The sequence below is a fragment of the Gobio gobio genome, assembly GCF_949357685.1.
Source record: "Gobio gobio genome assembly, chromosome: 12".
Taxonomy (NCBI): Eukaryota; Metazoa; Chordata; class Actinopteri; order Cypriniformes; family Gobionidae; genus Gobio; species Gobio gobio.
Genome location: NC_137105.1, coordinates 19,113,138 through 19,135,300, shown reverse-complemented (window position 1 = coordinate 19,135,300; position 22,163 = coordinate 19,113,138). Strand labels below are relative to the sequence as shown.

Here is a 22,163-nt window from a genome sequence, read left to right as displayed (position 1 = left end):
CGTGTGTGTGGTATGAGAGCACCATGGCTTGTCGGGCATAGCAACAGTAACTAAAGGGGGCGGGTCTTTGCGAACGGTCAATTGGCATGCTGACTGCAGGAATGTCCACCAGAGCTGTTGCCCATGAATTGAATGTTAATTTCTCTAAGTCTTCTCCAAAGGCGTTTCAGAGAATTTGGCAGTACATCCAACCGCCCTCACAACTGCAGACCACATGTAACCACACCAGCCCAGGACCTCCACATCCAGCATCTTTACCTCCAAGATCGTTTGAGACCAGCCACAGCTGCTGCAACAATCGGTTTGCATAACCAAAGAATTTCTGCACAAACTGTAAGAAACCGTCTCAGGGAAGCTCATCTGCATGCTCGTCGTCCTCATCGGGGTCTCGACCCTGACTGCAGTTCGTCGTCATAACCGACTTGAGTGGGCAAATGCTCACATTCGATGCCGTCTGAAACTTTGGAGAGGTGTTCTCTACACGGATGAATCCCGCGGTTTTCACTGTACAGGGCAGATGGCAGACAGCAGGTATGGCGTCGTGTGGGTGAGCGGTTTGCTGATGTCAACATTGTGGATCGAGTGGCCCATGGTGGCAGTGGGGTTATGGTATGGGCAGGCGTATGTTATACACAACGAACACAGGTGCATTTTATTGATGGCATTTTGAATGCACAGAGATACAATGACGAGATCCTGAGGCCTATTGTTGTGCCATTCATCCACGACCATCACCTCATGTTGCAGCATGATAATGCACGGCCCCATGTTGCAAGGATCTGTACACAATTTCTCTTGCATGGCCAGCAAACTCACCGGACATGTCACCCATTGAGCATGTTTGGGATGCTCTGGATCGGCGTATACAACAGTGTGTTCCAGTTCCTCCCAATATCCAGCTACTTCGCACAGCCATTGAAGAGGAGTGGACCAACATTCCACAGGCCACAATCAACAACCTGATCAACTCTATGCGAAGGAGATGTGTTGCACTGCGTGAGGCAAATGGTGGTCACACCAGATACTGACTGGTTTCCCCCCCCCCCCAATACAGTAAAAATGCACATTTTAGGCCACATCCACACAAAGCCAGAGCTTTCCCTATCCGATCTTTTTTTCCCCCTCGTCTCAAGAAATATCTGCATACACACGAAACCACTGAAACCAACTCAAAACGATGTAGTATACATGCCAGACCAGTATGTGGCACTGTAATTCTGCCTCAGAAATACACAAAAAACCGAGAAGAAGAGACGTGGCTAGAAGGGGTACAGCAATGGTAGGAAGTGAAGCAAAATCTCACGATAAAATAACAATAAATGTATTTGCTACTTGCAGGATTGTGTTTTATTAACACCTACACCTACCCCAACCCTAAACCTACCCTTACAATAATGCAAAAACATTTAATAGTAATTAAATGAGGCAATATTGATGTGCGCATGCCCAGTGGCTGTAGTTGTATCCCTTCTAGTCTTTACCGTGCGGGACGTGGTGTGATTACATCACCGTGCACAAAATAAACGTGTTGGTTTCAGATTTATCCACTCTGGGACCCAGTTTAAAAAAATATCGGTTTCAGGCTCCCAAAACGCCAGATCCGTGAGGACAAAACGCCGATACGATACAAAATTTTTTACGTATCAAGCTAAACGAGTCTCCATGTGGATGGGGCACCCATAAGCAAAGCACCATCACTCATATAAATATTAATGCAAACACCAGGACTGCAGAGCAGGCCAGAGTCATAAATATTGAAAATGTGTACCAAAAAATTGGGGGAATATTTTATTTCTTCATTGCATATTTTCCTTTTCAGCCCCATGTTGTATTTCTTGTGCATTGTGAAGCAGTTTGAGAAATAAAAAAAAGTAAAAAACTCCTTAAACCTTATAATTAAACACAGACTAATTAATAAAATTAATATGATAATGTTAACTATGAAAAAATTACAAGATTAGTTTTCATTAAATATTTAAATTAATTGACAGGCCTAGTGTTTAGTGCTTTGATGGTCCACTAAAACATTCCTGTGAATCCAGCAGCCTTTGGTGAACGTCTCGGTTACGTATGGTAACCCTCGTTCCCTGAAGGAGGGAACGGAGACGTACGTCGGTAATACCGACGAATCGGGATCACTTCAGAGAGCCCCTATCAGCTTTGAGAACTTAAGAACAGGCCAATGAACAATTGGCGTGCGAGATTTGCATCTCGCGCTCCGCCCCGCGCCGCGGGTATAAACAGGAAGCGAGAGCATCGCACTGACGTTTTTCACTGAGGAGCCGAACCAGTGACTCGGCCATGCAGTGATGGAAGGAACTGTGGCGACGGGACGTACGTCTCCGTTCCCTCCTTCAGGGAACGAGGGTTACAATACGTAACCGAGACGTTCCCTTTCAGTCGGTCACTACGACGTACGTCGGTAATACCGACGAATTGGGATCCCTATGGAAAGCGCCACAGTTACTACCACTACCAGCGCCCAGCGAGAGCCCCTCAGACCCCGTTCTGAAGCGGGCGGGGAGATTCACGCCAGGAGAGTCATACTGCTGTTCCGCAAGACCCATTCAGCAGACTGATTGGATAACGCTGGGAAAGCGTGCCCGAAGGACGCTGCGGGAGCCACATCATGCCCAGAGGGAGTTACCATGTGGAAAGAAACGTATGGGCTGGCCGTGGGCAGCTCGACATACGAAAGTCCCAGGGGTGGCCCCGGCCTAATGCAGGCGGGGGACGACACCGTACTGAGACGGCAGAGGAACTCTGCCAAGGGAAAGACACAAGCTCGCCGTAGGGAGCTGTACCGTGGAAATACACGTATGGGACCGCCGTGGGGGTCACGACATACGGAACCCAGTCTGACACAAGTTCCACCAATGCATACGAGTGCCAGACCTGGCGTCGGACGCTCCGCAACATCCGACTGCCGAGGGGTGCGGAGGACTCAACAGGGTTCGCCAATCCTGGGGAACTCGACTGGAGAAAATAAGCGCACGTATCCGTTCCAGGGGAAGGGAATGGCGCAGCAAGCTGACACTAGAACGGGCACTTCAGTGAAGCTGACTATGGGAAGCGAGCACACGAGAAGCCACCGGCTCTACACGCAGGCTATAAAACCTAGCGAACGTGTTAGGTGTCGCCCAGCCCGCAGCTCTACAAATGTCTGTCAGCGAGGCGCCACGAGCCAGCGCCCAGGAAGAAGCTACACCCCTGGTGGAGTGAGCTCTAACCCCGAGCGGGCAGGGCACGTCTTGGGATTCATACGCCAAGACGATGGCATCCACTATCCAGTGGGCCATCCTCTGCTTGGAGACAGCCTTTCCCTTCTGCTGTCCTCCGTAACAGACGAAGAGCTGCTCTGAGGTCCTAAAGCTTTGCGTTCTGTCAACATAGACGCGCAGAGCGCGAACTGGACAGAGAAAAGCCAGGGCTGGGTCTGCCTCCTCCGAAGGCAGCGCTTGCAGGCTCACCACTTGGTCCCGGAAGGGAGTAGTGGGAACCTTGGGCACGTATCCAGGCCGGGGTCTCAGGGTCACCTGAGAATCACCCGGCCCGAATTCCAGGCACGATTCGTCGACCGAAAATGCCTGCAGGTCCCCTACCCTCTTAACTGAGGCCAATGCAGGAGGATTGTCTTTAGAGACAAGATCTTAAGCTCTACTGACTGTAAAGGCTCGAAGGGCGCCCTCTGCAGTGCGGTCAGCACCAGAGTCAAGTCCCAAGAGGGTATAGAGGAGGGGCGAGGAGGATTTAGTCTCCTCGCTCCCCTCAGGAACCTGACGATCAGATCATGCTTGCCTAAGGACTCACCATTAATGAGGTCATGGCTTGCAGCGATAGCGGCAACATATACCTTGAGGGTGGAGGGAGACAGCCTTCGCTCCAACCCGTCTTGAAGAAAAGATAGCACAGATCTGATCGAACACTTCCGGGGGTCTTCTCGGCGAGAAGAGCACCAGTCGACGAACAGGTTCCACTTCAACGCATATATAATATAGCCGTCTCGTAGAGGAGGCTCTGGCGGAAGCGATGGTGTCGACTACCGCTTGCGGTAGGTCACCTAGAACCTCCGCGTCCCGTCCAGGGACCAGACATGGAGTTTCCAGAGGTCTGGACGCGGGTGCCATAGGGTGCCCCGTCTCTGAGACAGGAGGTCCTGCCTCAGAGGAATGGGCCAAGGAGGTGCTGTCGCAAGGAGCACTAGTTCCGGGAACCACGTCCTGTTGGGCCAGTACGGAGCTACCAAGAGGAGTTGCTCCTCGTCCTCCCTGACCTTGCACAGTGTTTGTGCAAGAAGGCTCACTGGGGGAAACGCATATTTGCGCAGGGCCCGGGGCCAGCTGTGTGCCAGTGCATCCGTGCCGAGGGTCCCCTCGGTCAGGGAATAAAACAACTGGCAGTGGGTCGTGTCGTGGGCGGCAAACAGATCGATCTGTGCGGCCCCAAAGCGACTCCAAATCAGCTGGACCACCTGGGGGTGGAGTCGCCACTCTCCGGGGAGCACTGGCAACCGTGACAGCTCGTCGGCCGCACGATTGAGCAGGCCCGGAATGTGAATAGCACGAAGGGACCTCAGATGCTTCTGACTCCACAGGAGGAGATGGCGGGCGAGTTGGGACAAACGGCGGGAGCGTAGACCACCTTGTTTGTTGATGTACGCAACGGCCGTCGTGCTGTCCGTCCGGACCAGAACGTGCTTGTCTTTGAGCGACCCCTTGAGGCGGCTGAGAGCAAGACGAACTGCCAGCAACTCTAGGCAATTGATATGCCATTGCAGTTGGGGCCCCGTCCACAGACCCGATACTGCAAGCCCGTTGTACGTGGCACCCCAACCCGTGGGTGAGGCATCCGTGGAGACAACATGATGCCTGGACACTTCTTCTAGAGAAACTCCTGCCCGTAGAAATGAAGGGTCCGACCACGGGGTGAGGGTTTGGCGGCATCTCGGCGTCACTTGGACACGGAGGGACCCGCTGTCTCGGGACTCGGTCGTGTAGCCAGTGCTGAAGCGGTCTCATATGGAGCAGCCCTAGCGGCGTTACTGCAGCTGCTGCTGCCATATGCCCCAGGAGCCTCTGAAAATGTTTCAGTGGAACCGCTGTACTGCGTTTGAGCGTACTCAAGCAGCTCAGCACCGACTGGAAGCGCTCCTCTGTGAGGCGCGCAGTCATTGCGACCGAGCGATCTCCATCCCGAGAAAAGAGATCCTCTGTACGGGACAGAGTTTGCTCTTCTCCCAGTTGACCCGAAGACCCAACTGGCTGAGGTGCCGGAGCACCATGTCCCTGTGTTCGCACAACTGCTCCCGCGACTGGGCAAGAATCAGCCAGTCGTCGAGATAGTTGAGGATGCGAACACCACGCTCTCTCATGGGAGCAATGGCCGCCTCCGCGACTTTCGTGAAGACACGGGGCGACAGGGACAGCCCGAAGGGCAGGACTTTGTACTGGTATGCCCGTCCGTCGAAAGCAAAGCGTAGAAACGGTCTGTGTCGAGGGAGAATCGAGACATGAAAGTACGCGTCCTTCAGGTCAATCGCCGCAAACCAATCCTGGGGACGGATGCACCTGAAGATGCGTTTCTGCGTTAGCATTCGGAACGGCATCCTCTATCGCGTCCTTCGCCAATAGGACAGCGATCTCCGCCTGAAGCACCGGGGCGCCCTCCTTCGGTATAGATGTGAAGTGGACACCCCTGAACTTCGGGGGACGCCGGGCAAACTGAATCGCATAGCCGAGTCTGATGGTGCGGATGATCCAGCGAGACGGGCTGGGGAGCGCTAGCCAGTCCCCAGAGACCGAGCAAGCGGGATCATCGGCACCACGGACGTACCCGGAGCGGGGCAGCGCAGCGGAACGCAGGGGCCCCAGGACGACATGGGAGTGGTCCGTGCAGGGGTCTGGGTCTGACACACGACCTGCATCCGCTGAGGGGACGGCACAGCGTGGGGTGGCACATTGTGTGCGTCCGCACAACCGACGCCCCCTGTTGGCGAGGAGAGAGGTGTCTGAGGGGTACGAGGCATGGTAGCGTCGCATACCGCCAGACGCGCTCTCTTGGCACCCAGAGATGTTGGAAACTGCTCTTTTATTGAAAATTTGGGTGCCACTGGCACTGAGGCCAGTGGCGGAACAGACAAACAAATAGTGTTCCCCCGGCCCTCCACCGGGGGAAGGAGTGGTGCTGCAGCCATCTCCTGAAGAGCAGTTTCCTCCATCTCTGGGCGGCCCGTCTCAGGGTCTCTTCCGACGACGCTTGCCACCTGGCTTGGCAGCGGCCTGAGCGGGCTGGACGTTCTTCCCGCGACCGGCTCCACGCCCACGGCCGGTGGAAGGCTGCTGCTGGGCTGGGGCGGGAGCGGGGGCGGCCGCAGGAGGACGTCCTCGGCGACGGGCAGGCGGAGGTGCTGCAGCCGGCGGCTGGGTGGAGGCAGCAGCGGGCCGCCGGTGCAGGATATGTTTTATGGCCTCCGTCTGCTTCTGGGCGACCGAGAATTGCTGGGCGAAATTCTCGACCGCGTCGCCGAACAACCCGGCCGACGATATGGGGGAGTCCAGGAACCAGTTCTTGTCAGTCTCCCTCATGTTGGCCAGGTTGAGCCAGAGATGCCGTTCCTGGACCACTAAGGTGGACATCGCCTGACCCACGAAACGGGCGGTAACTTTCGTCGCCCGGAGGGCGAGGTCCGTCGCCGCCCGGAGCTCCCGGAGGAGCTCTGGGTCAGACCTACCCTCGTGCATGTCCATGAGTGCCTGGGCCTGGTGCACCTGGAGCAACGCCATGGCATGCAAGGCAGACGCGGCCTGTCCGCAGGACCTGTAGGCCTTCGCAGTCAGACTGGACGAAAGTCTACAGGCTTTGGACGGGAGACGAGGATCACCACGCCACTCGGAGGCGGTCGCCGGACGCAGCTGCATCGCGACGGCACGTTCGACTGGCGGGATCCTCTCGTAACCCTTGGCCTGTCCACCGTCAAGGGTAGTGAGGAGGGAGGAGCCTCCAGGTCTGTTTCTGGCACTGAAGGGTGTCGTCCACGACCTGGAAAGCTCCTCATGCACCTCCGGGAAGAATGGCACTGGGGCGGGACGCTGAGAACCAGCGCGACCCCCCCCCCAGGAACCAATCATCTAACCTAGAAGGTTCGGGACATGGTGGAGGGTTCCACACAAGCCCGACCTTTTCGGCGGCCCGGGAAAGCATAGCCGTCAACTCGGGGTCCGACTCAACCGTTGCCACTCTCCCAGAGGGAGGCAGTACAACTGAGTCCTCATCCTCCGAGGACTGGAACTCCCCCTCCGATGCTGCGATCGACATCTGCTCGTCCGCGGGCGCTCCGAAAGAGATGACTGGGCGCCCGTGGGCGGGACCAGCGATCTCTTCCGGTGGCGCCACCGGCAGCGGTGCTTGTGAGGGTTCAGGGACCTGCGTAGGGACACTAGGCGGGTTTGTCCTGAACGTTATCCTCAGATCACCCCGGTCATCCGTCGAAGTAGGTCTATCCTGGTTAGGGATAGCTCTAGATCGAGGTATGGGGAGGGGGACTCCGCCTTCCCGGAGGTAGGAGAGTCTGGATCTAAGCACCGCAATAGTCATGTTCCCGCAGTGAGAACACGAGCTATTCACAAATGCTGCCTCAGCGTGCTGTAAGCCCAGGCACGTGATGCAGTGAGTGTGGCCGTCAGCGGGCGAGAGGGAACGACCGCATCCAGAAACGCACGGGTGGAATGACATCTTGAGAAAGACGCAGTCACACCCGTGTTGCTCTTTTTGTGAGGAAACGCTCTTTTAGAGAGTGCTGAAGCACCCAGGGAAACCGCGGCAACACACAGGGGATAGTGCAGCCTGTGTTTGCTCTCAAAAAATGGAACACCCACCGAAACCAAAAGGGTGCTGTGATAACAGCAGTTGTTCCTTCTTTGCAGCTTGAGTTCGCGGTCCCGCTGGAGAGTGCCGTCACACCAACACACGATCCTCTTCGTTCTCTGATACTTGCTGAATTCAATCAGGAAAGCAGTCTGTACTTCAAACGCCGGTTCGGCTCCGAAGTGAATGACGTCAGTGCGATGCTCTCGCTTCCTGTTTATACCCGCGGCGCGGGGCGGAGCGCGAGATGCAAATCTCGCACGCCAATTGTTCATTGGCCTGTTCTTAAGTTCTCGAAGCTGATAGGGGCTCTCTGAAGTGATCCCGATTCGTCGGTATTACCGACGTACGTCGTAGTGACCGACTGAAAGGGAACTTTATTTTTTCAGACACTTTCAGACAACTCTTTTCTGTTTTCATGTAGAATGTATGAAAAAAAGCAGGGTGCAGCCAGTAGTCTAGTGGACAGTATGTCCCTATTTGAAGCACAGTGTGTGTGAGACTCTGTTTATGATACCTAGTACACAGTGTGAACCGTGTTTATTCTTTATGAGATTAGGAGCACATGATCTCATTACTCTCAGTGCCAGAAGGAAAGCGAGAGAAGAACATCTGAACGGTCTGTACCGAAATAAAATGAACAGCAACACGCACACACCTTCATAGACCATTGCTCAAGTTTCACTTGAGAGCAGAAAGCGGAACAGCAGCCTATATGCCTGCATGCGTGTGCTTGTTTCATCAAAGTGTGCGTGGACACCGCACATATTCTTGAGCTAAATTCACCTGTTTCCTGCTGTGTTTGCCTAGAAGGTCCAAAAATAGGCTGCAGCAGCGTGGCATCTCAGCTAGTGCATGACAGCATTCAGTGTAGGTGGACAGCTTGCTGGAGACACACAAACATATTCTCACACATCACATGGCACAACTTTACCAACAGTAATCAGAAAGCTCTAATTAAATCAAATGATGGGTTCATGCATTTTATACCAGTGCATTATAAAACACTAAACCGGTGGTTCTCAACTATTACTACTACTACTACTACAACTAAACTACTAAAATCAAGATATGTATTATTTTAATTCAACTGTTTTTTTGTGTGTGTGTGTTTTTTGTTCCCACGGTCTTGTAAAACTTGGATATATAGGTAGTTTACTTAATAAAAAAAAAAGATTTCTAGACCTGGAAAAGTACTGTAAATGAATAAAATCTTATAACTCCATGGCTCATTTTTATAATGAATATGCATTCACGTTTTCTACAACCCCAAATTTTCTACAAACAGTCAAATACTTTGACTTTGTATTTGTATTTCATTGCAGACAATATGAACACAAAATATTTCATGTTTTGTCTGGTCAACTTCATGTCATTTGTAAATATGCATCCTTTCCTGTCATTCAGACCTGCAACACATTTCAAAAAAAGTTGGGACAGGAGCAATTTAGGGCTAGTAATGAGGTAAAATGGTTAAATAATCATGTGATTTGAAACACGTGATGTCAACAGGTGATTGTAATTATGATTTGGTACAAAAGCAGCATCCAAGAAAGGTCTAATCCTTTAGGAGCAAAGATGGGCCGAGGATCGCCAGTTTGCCAACAAATACGTGAGAAAATTATTGAAATGTTTAAAAACAATGTTCCTCAAAGAAAGATAGGAAGAGATTTGGATATTTCACATTCAACAGTGCATAACATAATTAAAAGATTCAAGGAATCTGGAGGAATTTCAGTGCGTAAAGGACAAGGGCGCAAGCCTAAGCTGAACAACCGTGATCTCCGATCCCTCAGGCGGCACTGCATCAAGAATCGTCATTCATCTATAAGCGATATCACCACATGGGCTCAGGACTACTTTGGCAAACCTTTGTCAAGTACCACAATACGTAGTTACATCCACAAATGCCAGTTAAAACTGTACTGTGCCAAAAGGAAGCCCTATGTTAACAGTGTCCAGAAGCGCCGTCGACTTCCCTGAGCTCGGAGGCATCTGGGATGGACCATCACACAGTGGAAACGTGTACTGTGGTCAGATGAATCAGTATTTCAGGTATTTTTTGGGAGTAATGGACGCCATGTGCTCTGGACCAAAGAAGAAAAGGATCATCCAGACTGTTACCAGCAACAAGTCCAAAAGCCAGGTTCTGTCATGGTATGGGGTTGTGTCAGTGCCCTTGGCAAAGGTAACTTGCACTTCTGTGAAGGCACCATTAATGCTGAAAAGTACATAGAGATGTACTTGAGACTTCAAGAAGACATCTTTTCCAGGGACGTCCATGCATATTTCAACAAGACAATGCAAAACCACATTCTGCACACATTACAAAGTCCTGGCTGCGGAGGAAGAGGGTACGGGTACTTGACTGGCCTGTCTGCAGTCCCGACCTGTCTCCAATAGAGAATGTGTGGCGCATTTTGAAGCGCAAAATGCAACAACGAAGACCCCGTACTGTTGCCCACCTTAAGACTTGTTTGCAGGAAGAATGGGACAAAATTACACCTGAAACACTTCATCACTTGGTGTCTTCAGTCCCTAAACGTCTTTTAAGTGTTGTGAAAAGGAATGGCAACATTACAAAGTGGTAAATGCTTTACTGTCCCAACTTTTTTTTAAATGTGTTGCAGGTCTGAATGACAGGAAAGGATGCATATTTACAAATGACATGAAATTGACCAGACAAAACATGAAATATTTTTTGTTCATATTGTCTGCAATGAAATACAAGTCAAAGTAAATTTAGAAATCACTTCTTTCTTTTTTTTTGCGTTTTCCATACTGTCCCAACTTTTTCTGATTTGGGGTTGTAGTTATGTCAAGCTCTACCATATTTTATCATGTAGATAAAATTATATTTTTACCAATGGGAGAGTCAAAAAGGCTGAGAACCACTGCTCTAAAAACTTACTTCGATCCTCACCTGAATATTCGGGCCACATTAATGCAGATGTCGAGGTCATTACGATGGTTCTCCAGAATCAAGCAAAGAGTAAAGAATGCCTTGTTGGACAGGAAGGAAGGCCGAGACTCAGACTGGTCAGCTATATTTCTCAAAGCTGCTGTGACCTAGAAAGGGGGAAGAGGTAAAGACTGTGTGCAACTGTATGTGTGTTTGTTAACTCACTAAGTGAGAATGAGGTACTATGCAGCAGGTGTGCGTGTGTGTTTATTATTGCATAATGAGTAGAGATGCATATAAAAGAGGAAACACTTATAATCAAGAAGAAATAAAAGATGGCTTATAAAAAGTGGCCTCATAAATCTCTCCATCAAGAGCTTAGGACACTGATTAGGGTACATGGAGGGTGCCTGCTAGAGCTTCTTGGCCCATCAGGCTGTGCTTTCATAAAAACCCTCATTTCCGTCTGCCAACAGGCTAATGAGTGCCATGGCAATTGGCGCTGAACATCAAACCATGCGTGCCGAGTTCAGGAAGTTTGTTTGGGCAGAGTTAAATAATTCTCCTTTGTGTATATAAGTAAAAAAGGTGCATAAAGTAAAATATGGACACAGAGAAGTGGAAAAAGGGCATCCTCCCAGACAAAAGCAAAAACAAAAGCAGAGGAAAAGCACATTCAAATCCACCCTTTTTTTCGACCCTATGCAACTCCACCCTTGTGAAGCGCTCACATTTTGTTCCGTTTCGCTCCCAGAGCAGAGTTCTGAGAAATGTTCGGGTGGGGTTTAAGCATGTTCTATTCCTCCTTTTTTTAAGTCTTAAAGACACAGATTTACCATGTTTGCAATGCAAACCTATTGGTATGTATCTATGGTGGTGTAAGTGTGCTGCACAAAGCACTATTCCAGCACATATGGGAAGCACATGTCCTCGGTCACTGTGGAAATGTATGATGGGATCTTATGTGTTTTTGAGAAGGAAGACATATTATCCTACATTAAAGTCTCTCTGCGTTTTTTAAAGGGATAGTTCACCTAAAAATTAAAATTCTGTCATTACTTACTCAACTTCATGTCACTTCAAAACTACGACTTTCTTTCATCTGCGGAACAAAAGAAATGTCTCTGTTTTTTTGGTCCATACAATGAAAGACTAGTGCTGCGTCCCAATTCTACATATACTATGACCTAAAAGTATGTACTCTTTTTGTGAAGAAAAAGTACACACTTTTGAGTGTGTAACAGAAGATTATGCAAGCTTTGGGACATACTACTTCGTCATCTTTAACAGACTCTGTCGCTTAGTTACGTGCATCCCGTCACTGTTTAAACTGCCCCGTCAATCATCGTCACAGTTAAAATCCTCCACATTCCTCATTTTCCACCGCATCGGAGAGAAATGTAGTTAGTAGCAAGTCGATCTGCCATTTGTGGGTCTCTAATGCTCTCCTCATGTGTTTGCAGTTTAAATATAATGATGCATTTAAAAGTTAATGACCAAATGTATCAGAAAAGTTCACAATACTGTTGCAGGTGAAATATAATGTGGAAAAAAAATCTTTTTTTGTCAGGTTAAATACTGATAATCACTCAAACCCCTTTATCTATACCTCTCTACTTAACCGTCAGACTCGCACATCCGTCATGTTTGTAGTTTTTTAACACTTTGTAGTTCTAATCGAATCCTCGTTCAACTCGCAAAGGTTGTGGGCAATATCAGCCGTTAGAGTGCGTGTCGATCTCAGAAAAATTAGACCATCCGGGTATCTTTGGAATACTCTTTTCAACATACTACGATTTGGGACATACTAATTCTATTTTCGAATACTATTTAGGATGGATAGTATGCGAATTGGGACGCACCAAATGTTAACCAAAACTACTGTTCTTCAAAATATCTTCTCTTGTTCCACAGATGAAAGAAAGCCATAAAGGTCATTTTTTGGGTGAAGTATCCCTTTAAGATGTCACATTTGATCCACTGAAATGCTTCAGTTTGTTTGTGGGTTGCCAGCTCTGGGTATGTGTATGATTGCGAACATGATTGGCATACTAAAAGATGACAATAGAGATGACAATAAGGCAACTTTGACCTTTAACACCTGCCCAAACAAGGCAACCATAAAGAACCACCCACCTGTACCAGTATGTGTCCTGCGATGGCACGCTGGCCTTCTTCCTCTGAACTCTGAGTAGTTACATTAGCTGACGTTGTAGATGGACCATGCATCAGTCTCTTGGACAGCTGCAGCAGTATGCCGATGAAGCCTTTAGCCAGCAGCAGCCTGGAGATGGCACTGTTTCCTGAGAGGAGCTTCAGTGAGCCGACACAGTACAGCACGGCCTCACCTTTACTCCACACATCCTCACACTGTAGCAGAGACAGAATGGAGTCTGTGTGGAAGCACAAACACACAATGGGCTGATGTTAGAGATAATGCCTGATTGAGCTTAGAGAGTCTGGGTAAGTTATACAATAATCAGGTCTAACCTAGGATGGAGTCGGTGAGGAACAGGGCGTCGTTACTAGCGTTCCGGCTGATTTTGAAGACGAGTTTGCAGATGTTCAGCAAGTTGTTTCCACTCACATTGAGCTTGTAATATAGACAACAGCAATAAGATACTGTAAACTATTTCACATTCCGACACTTATCTTATAAAGTAGAGGCTGTTTAAGATCAGACCATGTAAAAGATTATGTTGTGGGTCAGTTTGACCTATTTCGATTTTTGGGATGTCTGAAATAGGTTAACCATGATATTTTTCTTGACATTTTGTGACTTTTTCTCTTTTAGGGTCATGAACATGCATGCAAAGTGTTGATACTCTAATGTGTTGCGGAATATGCAAACTATGTTTGACCATTGTTAATTCATTGTTAAAGGCACAGAACTAAAATATAAAATATGTCAACTTGTCAATGCCCCTCTGAAGGCATTTGCATTTATGCATGCTCTAGAGAAACTTACACTGCATTGAAGGCGTACACATTTATGTGTGCTCAGATGTTAGTTCACTGGAAAGCGAACAATGATGAAAAAAAATGTTCAATTAAAAATGTTTTGTTAAATACAGTTTTAAAAAATGTGTTCTTTTCTTATGTTTACTTTTTGTAATGTGCACAAAGTATTAATGTTTTTAAGGAAGTTCTGTTTTTATCTGATTTATTTGTTAGCTTTTCATAGGTAAGTGTATTGAAATCAATCAGGGTAAATTTGACCCAGACCATAACAATCATATCCAGACTTTTAACCAAATACAAGGTTTAAGGGCCATATTGTGTGTGTGTGTGTGTGTGTGTGTGTGTGTGTGTGTGTGTGTGTGTGTGTGTGTGTGTCCATATACTCACTGCCAGAATAAGTTTGGCTAATGTTAGGTTAAGTTGGTCCGATCCCGCATCTATAAGTCTGAAGAGTATTCTAAGGATGGCAGACCTCTTTTTACACTGCCTTCCCAGCATGTCTTTCTCTGCTAATGCGTCATGGAGACCATTGCATGAGTTACACAGCCGTCCCACAATCTCCTCTGACACGCCATCACCTAAAAGGATAGTTTTTTTTTTTTGGAAAAAGACAAAATCCAATCAGTATTCTGTATGTTCCAGAACACACAATTTGTAACAGTGTCATGGTCGCATTTCAAACCGAATGTCTCGTACAGTATTAACTGCAGCATTGTCACCCTTCAACTGTCCCTGTGAAGGACAGTGAAAGATAAGTAGTCTGTGGGATACACAGACTCTTTCATTCAGCTGAACTGATGTGTACACAGAGTAGGCTTACTGACATTTCAGTGACATTTGACCCACATGTCAACACCCACTGCGTGGTTAACATGGCTGCAAATTCTCCCTCTCTATGGTATGCATCATTAGTGCGTATATAATAGCACTTTACTGTCTTTCTGTATGCTCTGGCTCTGGCATGACAACACGAGTTTTGGCACCAGTTTTAAGTTGTATTAGACTTCACTAGAGTATCAATATCTCCAAATTCTCCTGAGCTCAATTTTAATCATTTTGTTTTCTATTCATCTTTGCATCTTAGACTAGCTGTTGCATATCAAATAATTATCCATTTCTACATGCTTTTTAACCATTCTGTGCACTGGCAATGCCTTATTCTTGCTGGATCTAACTTGCCTTTAGGGGATAAGGCAGGGGCTGCATTTTTCCAAAGCTATTTTTGCTAAAACAAATGTTTCTCAAATCTGTTTCCAAGATGGTTGGCATTCTCCCCAACGGCACCCTCTGAAGATGCCATGGAGAATATGAATGGTATTTTATGCATGAAGCGAGAGGCTCCTGGCACAATAAATATTTGATATTTATCTTTCAAATGAATTTCTATTGAATTTTCAAAGTGCTTAAATATTTACTGCTATTAGATTGCATTTCACGGTTCTTTTCTCCCACATGCTTTGACTTTAAAAGCGTAAACCGAGCCAAGCTCAACACAAGCTTTGTTTATATTCCTCTGCATTCAGATATTGTGTTTTCTTTCTCCCTGCAGTTTTGCTTTCACTCTGGGACACATTCAAGCGCAGAACTGCCGCTCCTTAGTAGGAACTTGCATAAGCACAATCCAATAACCACAGAATTAGGACTATCTTTCTAAATTTAAAGTCAGTAATAGAGGGAATAAACTAAAAGAATCAGTACTAGGGTGAATGGAAAATACAAAGCGGAGCTGTTATATTGGGATTGACTATTTGGGTGTTTGCATGTATTAAAAAAAATGGAATTGCTTTATTATTTCTCTTGAAATTATTTAAAAATATTCTGCTAGCGGTTTACTGCAGAAAATCATACTCATAAAGTTCTCATAAGATAATGAAAAGCCATGTTCATTTGAAATGACTAAACGTATTGTTGGTTTTTGATGTACAGCCAAACAGAATGTGGCCCTTTGCTCTTTAAGGTCATCAGATCATTACTTGTGTATATTAAGCACATACATAAGTAATTTTATCATCACCTGGTGCAAAGGATTCAAATTCTTGAAGGACAGGAAGGACCTTAGTGTTCCAGAACACAGATTCATCCATGTTGTCATCGCCTGTGTCTCCATACTCAAGCCTGGCTTCTACAGCAGAAAGACATTGAGGAGGTGTTAGACAGACTGACAGATAAATATTTAAATAGACAGGTAGATGTTCTTTATTGATCCTAGTGGAAAGGAAATTCAGACAGTTCACCCCAGCAGTTCTTAAAGCATATGAATGTAATACAGGATGTTCAACAAAGCATGAAAAGGTCAAAGCTTCACACCCACACGCCTTTTCATTACTGTCTGTTCTGTTCAAATGCCTCTGTGAGCATTTGCATTGTGGACGAGCTGCAGGAAGCAGTGGGTTGCGAAAACAACAGATCAAACGATCAACTAACATCTGGCTACAGAAGAACCTTGAGAAACTGCTGCAGCAAAAGTGGTTAAGGTTTCCAATCCGATCAGATGTTTGCGGCCACTGGCAAGATTGTGTCAGGAGCAAGATGTACAAGGTTGTGAGAACTTTGCTTTGTTTATCACGTGTTTGACTGCAAGTTAGCGGTTTCAAGTGTACAGAAATAGCAATATACCTGGTTTCGATTCTCTTTCACTGGATACATCAGTTCGCGGTATCCTGCTAATCACAAACATACAGTAAACATGTACATACAGAGCAGACAAACAGCATAAATGACATAATTGTGTTTGAAACAGTGGTTAGATGAACTAACAAAGTCTTGATGGCATTTATGCAGATATAAATGTGGGTACTTTTTAAACACATGGCTTTCAGTAAAGTATTCTCATGGAATTTTCCTGGCAGACACAAGAGGTCACTGTTGTGATATCCTGATGCAGAATTTTATTTCTAATTTTTTTGTTTGATTATCTCTTTTACTGTCAGTTGTGTCAAAACCAGTCACTGGTGGGAAATAGATATCTTTCAAAATGTGCTTGTGTAAATGTTCATTAAAACATGCGTGTATTTGAGGGCTACTGCAACAGACAGGAAACCACAGGTTCACGTGATTGTCTCAGAGCTTGTCATGCACTGTCACAGTAAATTTTATCTCAAAAATCAAGATATCCGTTTGCAGGGTTTCAGTCTGTGCTATCATAAATAGCAGATTAAACGCACTCTTAAATGTAACGCATGTCTTAAATGTGCTTAAAATTCATAATCATTCATCTTTATCATATATCGAATGGGTATTTCCTAAGGATTGTGAAGAAGTGATGGTACGGCGAGGCATTTTTGTGGCATCGATCATGTTTGGGCTTTGTACTGTCTCGATAATGCCTCATTGTTGATGGGATGCCTCGGCCGAGACGTGATCTCATCGTGTGAATCTCAAATGAGACTGTATTGGTGGTCAACAGACCAGTGAGCCGGCCAGCCACAAACGGCCAGCATAATCTAATATCGCTCCATTAGCAACTATAACAAGGATATGGTAGAGAAAGAAGGAGAGAGAGGCTTGCTGCTTGACTTTAACTTACTATTAAATTCCAGAGTGTCCGTAAATGGATCCAAATTGGATGCATTGCATTACGATTTTCATAAGTGGGCATTCTGGGCAATGTATTAATGAGAGCACTTGGATCTGAATAAGCGAACCTTTAAATGTGGTCTTACTGATAGATTACACAATTCTGTGATGTACACAAAAGAGGATATCAAACTCAGAAAACATTGGTAACGAAAGGATTAATGCTGCTGATCCTCAAAATAGTTAACAATAAACAAGTCCATTCTCTGAACTTGGTGTCCTGTGAGTCAACAACACATAAAAATGGTTTATTGCGGTTCTTAGGCACAGAGCAAAAAATAGAAAAAGGGAACCCAATTACAGAGGTTTCAAAAACTCTAAATGTACAAAAAAATAGAATACATTAAATTGATGTGTAACCTTTAAGTAAATAAACTCTTATGCTCAAAAAGCATACCTGTGTTTGATAAGTGCGTGCAGGTCAGTTTCGGAGGATGATTTTGTTTTATGCTCTGTAACATCAGCACAATGTAGCTTTTCTCTGTCGTCTGGTTGGTCTACTCCGATCCTTGCCCCTAGAGATATATCTGAACAGGCACACAAGAATGCAACTTAACTAAACAGTCAAAAACCCATAGATTGATAGATTGACTCAACACACATTTTAATGTTTTTAAAAGAAATCTCACGATGATGCATTTATTTGATAAAAAATACAGCAATATTGCAAAATATTATTACAGTTTAAACTACTGTTTAACAAAATCCCCGTTTTCTATTTTTATATACTAAAAGCAACCATTACCACAGTCTTCAGTCACATGATCCTCCAGAAATCATTTTAATATGCTGATTGGGTGCTAAAGAAATTTTTCTTATTATCAATGTTGAAAACAGTTGTGCTGTTTAATATTTTTGTGGAGTCTGTGATAATTTTTTTTCAGGATTCTTTGATAAATATTTAGTTCAAAAGAACATTTATTTGAAAAATGTTCTCACTTTTGATCAATTTAATGTATACCGAAATTATTCATTTCTTTCAAAAGTCTTACTGACCCCGTACAGTTACACATTCTGTTTTCTCAATGCAGACAAACTCAAGGCACACATGGCAGAGTTACATCCTAGGGATGTTGTAAACTGATTTATATCTGATTTTTGGAAGAGTCTATTCATTTCGGTTTGGTGTGAAACACTTTAACAGCTAGCATCTTTTCATAGGCACTGACAGAGGACACAATGAAGTTATAGAGGGTTACCACTCTGCCTGACAAGTGAATATGCACTATTACTTTTTGAAAGATGAAGTATCCCTGTGCTATCTTGCGATTCAATATATTTACTCTTTGGAATATTCATTCAAAAGTGAAAAAAAACCTAATATAGATTAATAAAACACTTTTATTTATTTTCTTACTCTTTGTGTGTGGTGTCATGGGTGGTAGTCGGTTGATGGATGATGCTCTAAGCAGTCTGGCTCGAGAACCTCCTGATCCTATCCTGGTATTTCCTCGTTCAGCTGGGGGTTTGGGGAGAGTTGCTTCATCGTTACAGCCGTCCACATCCAGGGACAGCCTGGGTTTCTAGGATTGAAAGAACTCTTCGATTACGGTTTCCTGTTTTCATTTGTATAGTAAGACATAAAGTTTTGAAAAGTCTCTTACATGTTCCAGTGGGCTGAGACGAGTTCCAGAGCTGGGCCTGGAGTCAGGAACTTCAAAATGTCGGCCATGAAGACTAGAAAAGACATTTGTGAAGGCAATTTAAACCAGGATACCAGTTTAATAGTATGAATAAGTAAACAGTTAAAGGGTTAGTTCACCCAAAAATGAAAATTCTGTCATTAATTACTTACCCTCATGTCGTTCGACACACGCAAGACCTTTGTTCATCTTCGCAACACAAATTAAGATATTTTTGTTGAAATCCGATGGCTCAAAAAGGCCTCCATTGGCACAATGTACTTTACACTCTCAAGACCCATAAAAGGTACTAAAGACACCGTTACAAAGTCCATCTCACTACAGTGGTTCTACAATAATTTTATGAAGCTATAGTTTTTGTGCGCAAAAAATAAAAAAAAATAACGACTTTATTCAACAGTTGCTTGTCTTCCGTCTAGGCCTCTGATGTGAAGTCACGAAGCACCACGACGCATGCGCGAGAATATGACGGCGTTCGGGCATCCAGGAAATGCACACTTTAGCCCCATTTTGACCACTACGCCAAGACCTAAAGCATGATCAATGTAGAATTCAATAGCTTAGATACGGCGCTTCTTCCTCTGCTTGTAAACAAAGCTCCTCGCTTCCGGGTCATGTGTCAGAACCCCGGCTCTATTCTTGCGCATGCGTCGTGGTGCTTCGTGAGTTCACGTCTGAGGCCTAGACGGAAGACAAGCACCTGTTGAATAAAGTCGTTATTATAATTTTTTTTTTGCGCACAAAAACTATTCTCGTCGCTTCATAAAATGATTGTAGAACCACTGTAGTGAGATGGACTTTGTAACGACGTCTTTAGTACCTTTTATAGGTCTTGTTACATTGTTATTGCTGCCAATGGAGGCCATTCTGAGCCATCGGATTTCAACAAAAATATCTTAATTTGTGTTCCGAAGATGAACAAAGGTCTTACGGGTTTCTAACGACATGAGGGTAAGTAATAAATGACAGAATTTTCATTTTTGGGTGAACTAACCCTTTAATATATGATTCAAGTACTTTATAGAGTGCAACAGTGGGGTTCTGGAAGTAAAAAAAAAAAAAAACATTAATTTTCCCCATAGGAAAATAGTTTTTTTATCGATAATGATAATATGAGCTGTCTGTGAACTATGAGGTTGTTAATCAGTATATGCTTTTGTTAAAGCCATTAGCCTACATTATTTCAACTTAATTTTTAAATAATTGTGTTTAACAGCTAAATAATTTTTTTTAAACATTATTTTAAGTAAACCCATTATTAATAACCCATAAGTAACCCAAATTAAGGGGTTATTAATACAGAATAACTTCATTTTTAAATTATTGTGTTTAATAGCAATTTATGAAAAAAAAAAAACATAAGTAACCCAATAAACCCATAAGTAACCCAAATTAAGTAAACCCATTATTCTGCAAAGATGTTTGTTTGCAATGCTTTATGGGTCTGTAGTTCTTTCCCACATAAAAGCTGTTAACTACTCTTTTAATTTTTTGTCTAATTTTCAAATGCTTTTTTTGCTTTCAATTAAAGTTTGTAATGTTGTGAGTGATTCACCTTGTAGCTGGTTGGTTTGGATCATGACTTATAACTCTTAAATTAAGACTTTTAAAAAATCCCTAGAGGAAAAATTATTTTAGAACCAAGGCCGCTGAAAACGTAGGCGGGTACTGTTGCACTCTATAATAAAAATCCATTCAAAATATTATAATAAGCATTAAATACATGCAAAAGAAGGGATAAGCACAAAATTATCATCTCCGTTGTTGTTTTACCTGAATGCAGATGGTGGTCGTCCATCATGTGCACGAGAAGATGATTCTCCAAAGAGCTGCCGATGCTTCTCCTGAGGTGTGAAAGGTCGCTGTGTGGGAAGAGTTCTGAGAGAGCGACGAGCCTCAGACACAATCTCAGCACTTGTCTGTTTCCTGAGGCCAGTGCTCATGTGGACACGCTCACTTTTGTCCTGCTGAAGCTCCATTCCAGACATGCTTGATCCATAGGGATGTGTACCAGTATCAAAAGCCTGAGACCTTGACCAGTATTCTATAACCAAAACTGGTTGGAAAGATGCATAACTATGGTAAAAGGAAGAAGGAGAATTTATCTTTTGAACAACATTAACTATCTCTTGAAAATATAAAAATTAAGCTTTCCCAGAAATCTATAGCAGACTACATTGCATATTTTTTTTTGACATTCTCATATTACTTCAGTCTTCGCAGTGGTTTGCTGCCGTGTAAGACTAGTTTTCAATATTTTATATTTTATACATTTTTAAAAGTAATTTTAAATGCACATCACACACACGTGTTCAACTGTTTATAAACCCTATCATTCAGTGCAAGACAAGAATGCGCGTCCACGCACCGTCACCATGGAAACACACAACGCTGTAACAGTAGCTCGGGTGTAGCAAAACAAAACATTAAAAACATATACCGTAAAAAGAAACCAAAGGATACAAACTCGTATAATAAACAACTCGATTCGTGATCTTAAATTCAGGTAACGTTAACCAACAAAACAATAATAATCTACGACACTATTAGTATCATGCGTTGACTGCCTACTTCATCGGAAAACGTGTTCTTTTAGGCAGTGCGTGATGTAAACAGCACAAACAAACTATATTGCCCTTTACCTTGATTTCCAAACGAGTCTTGGTTTCACTGTTTTAAAGAGATCATCTTTAATCCAGAAAGATGAGCGGGTATAACAGCAGAAAGAGGGACTCACACCACAGAGTCAATCACGGCCACGCGCATGGTCACGTGACACACGGAAGCATTTGTTGTGTGAAACCAAAATATTTCCAACGGGAAAACAGGTGAGACAATTCAAACTTTGTCCTATTGTAACGAAAAATATATATATATTTTTATTTAGAATGACAGTTAATTAAGGCTTCATTTATATTCCTCACCAAAACTCATCTGCCCGGTGTTCAATGCAAAATCCAAAGATTCAGGCCCACAGAGACGCGAGGCGACAGTAACCACCCAGGAGACATAACAAGTGAGCTGATACTTACCCACCCAGAATGACACATAAAAGATTTTCTGACACAGAAAACAAATTTGTAGCTTTGTTCAAATGAGGACAGTATCATCCCATCAGAAATCTCTCAAATTTCTTGAAGGGACTATAATGGAGGATACATTATGCAAATAGTGGAGAACGTGCTTGTCTTTTGAAACTGAGACATCTATTTTGTCTG

The 22,163-nt window shown here is 44.7% G+C and overlaps 1 protein-coding gene across 1 annotated transcript in view; it reads right to left on the bottom strand.

Annotated features, from left to right (window-relative positions):
• Positions 1–20,933, bottom strand: part of armc2 (armadillo repeat containing 2) — a gene marked incomplete at its 5' end in the record, with an annotated part of 30,409 nt that extends 9,476 nt beyond the window's left edge. Inside the window, 11 exons of the mRNA XM_079831234.1 lie at positions 8,650–8,749; positions 10,787–10,932; positions 12,902–13,158; positions 13,256–13,358; positions 14,114–14,304; positions 15,741–15,848; positions 16,343–16,386; positions 17,700–17,853; positions 18,660–18,825; positions 18,907–18,979; positions 20,719–20,933. Coding sequence (XP_079687360.1) covers positions 8,650–8,749; positions 10,787–10,932; positions 12,902–13,158; positions 13,256–13,358; positions 14,114–14,304; positions 15,741–15,848; positions 16,343–16,386; positions 17,700–17,853; positions 18,660–18,825; positions 18,907–18,979; positions 20,719–20,933 — 1,557 coding nt within the window. The remainder of the gene's footprint in view (positions 1–8,649; positions 8,750–10,786; positions 10,933–12,901; positions 13,159–13,255; positions 13,359–14,113; positions 14,305–15,740; positions 15,849–16,342; positions 16,387–17,699; positions 17,854–18,659; positions 18,826–18,906; positions 18,980–20,718) is intronic.
• Between the last annotated feature and the right edge of the window lie 1,230 nt (positions 20,934–22,163).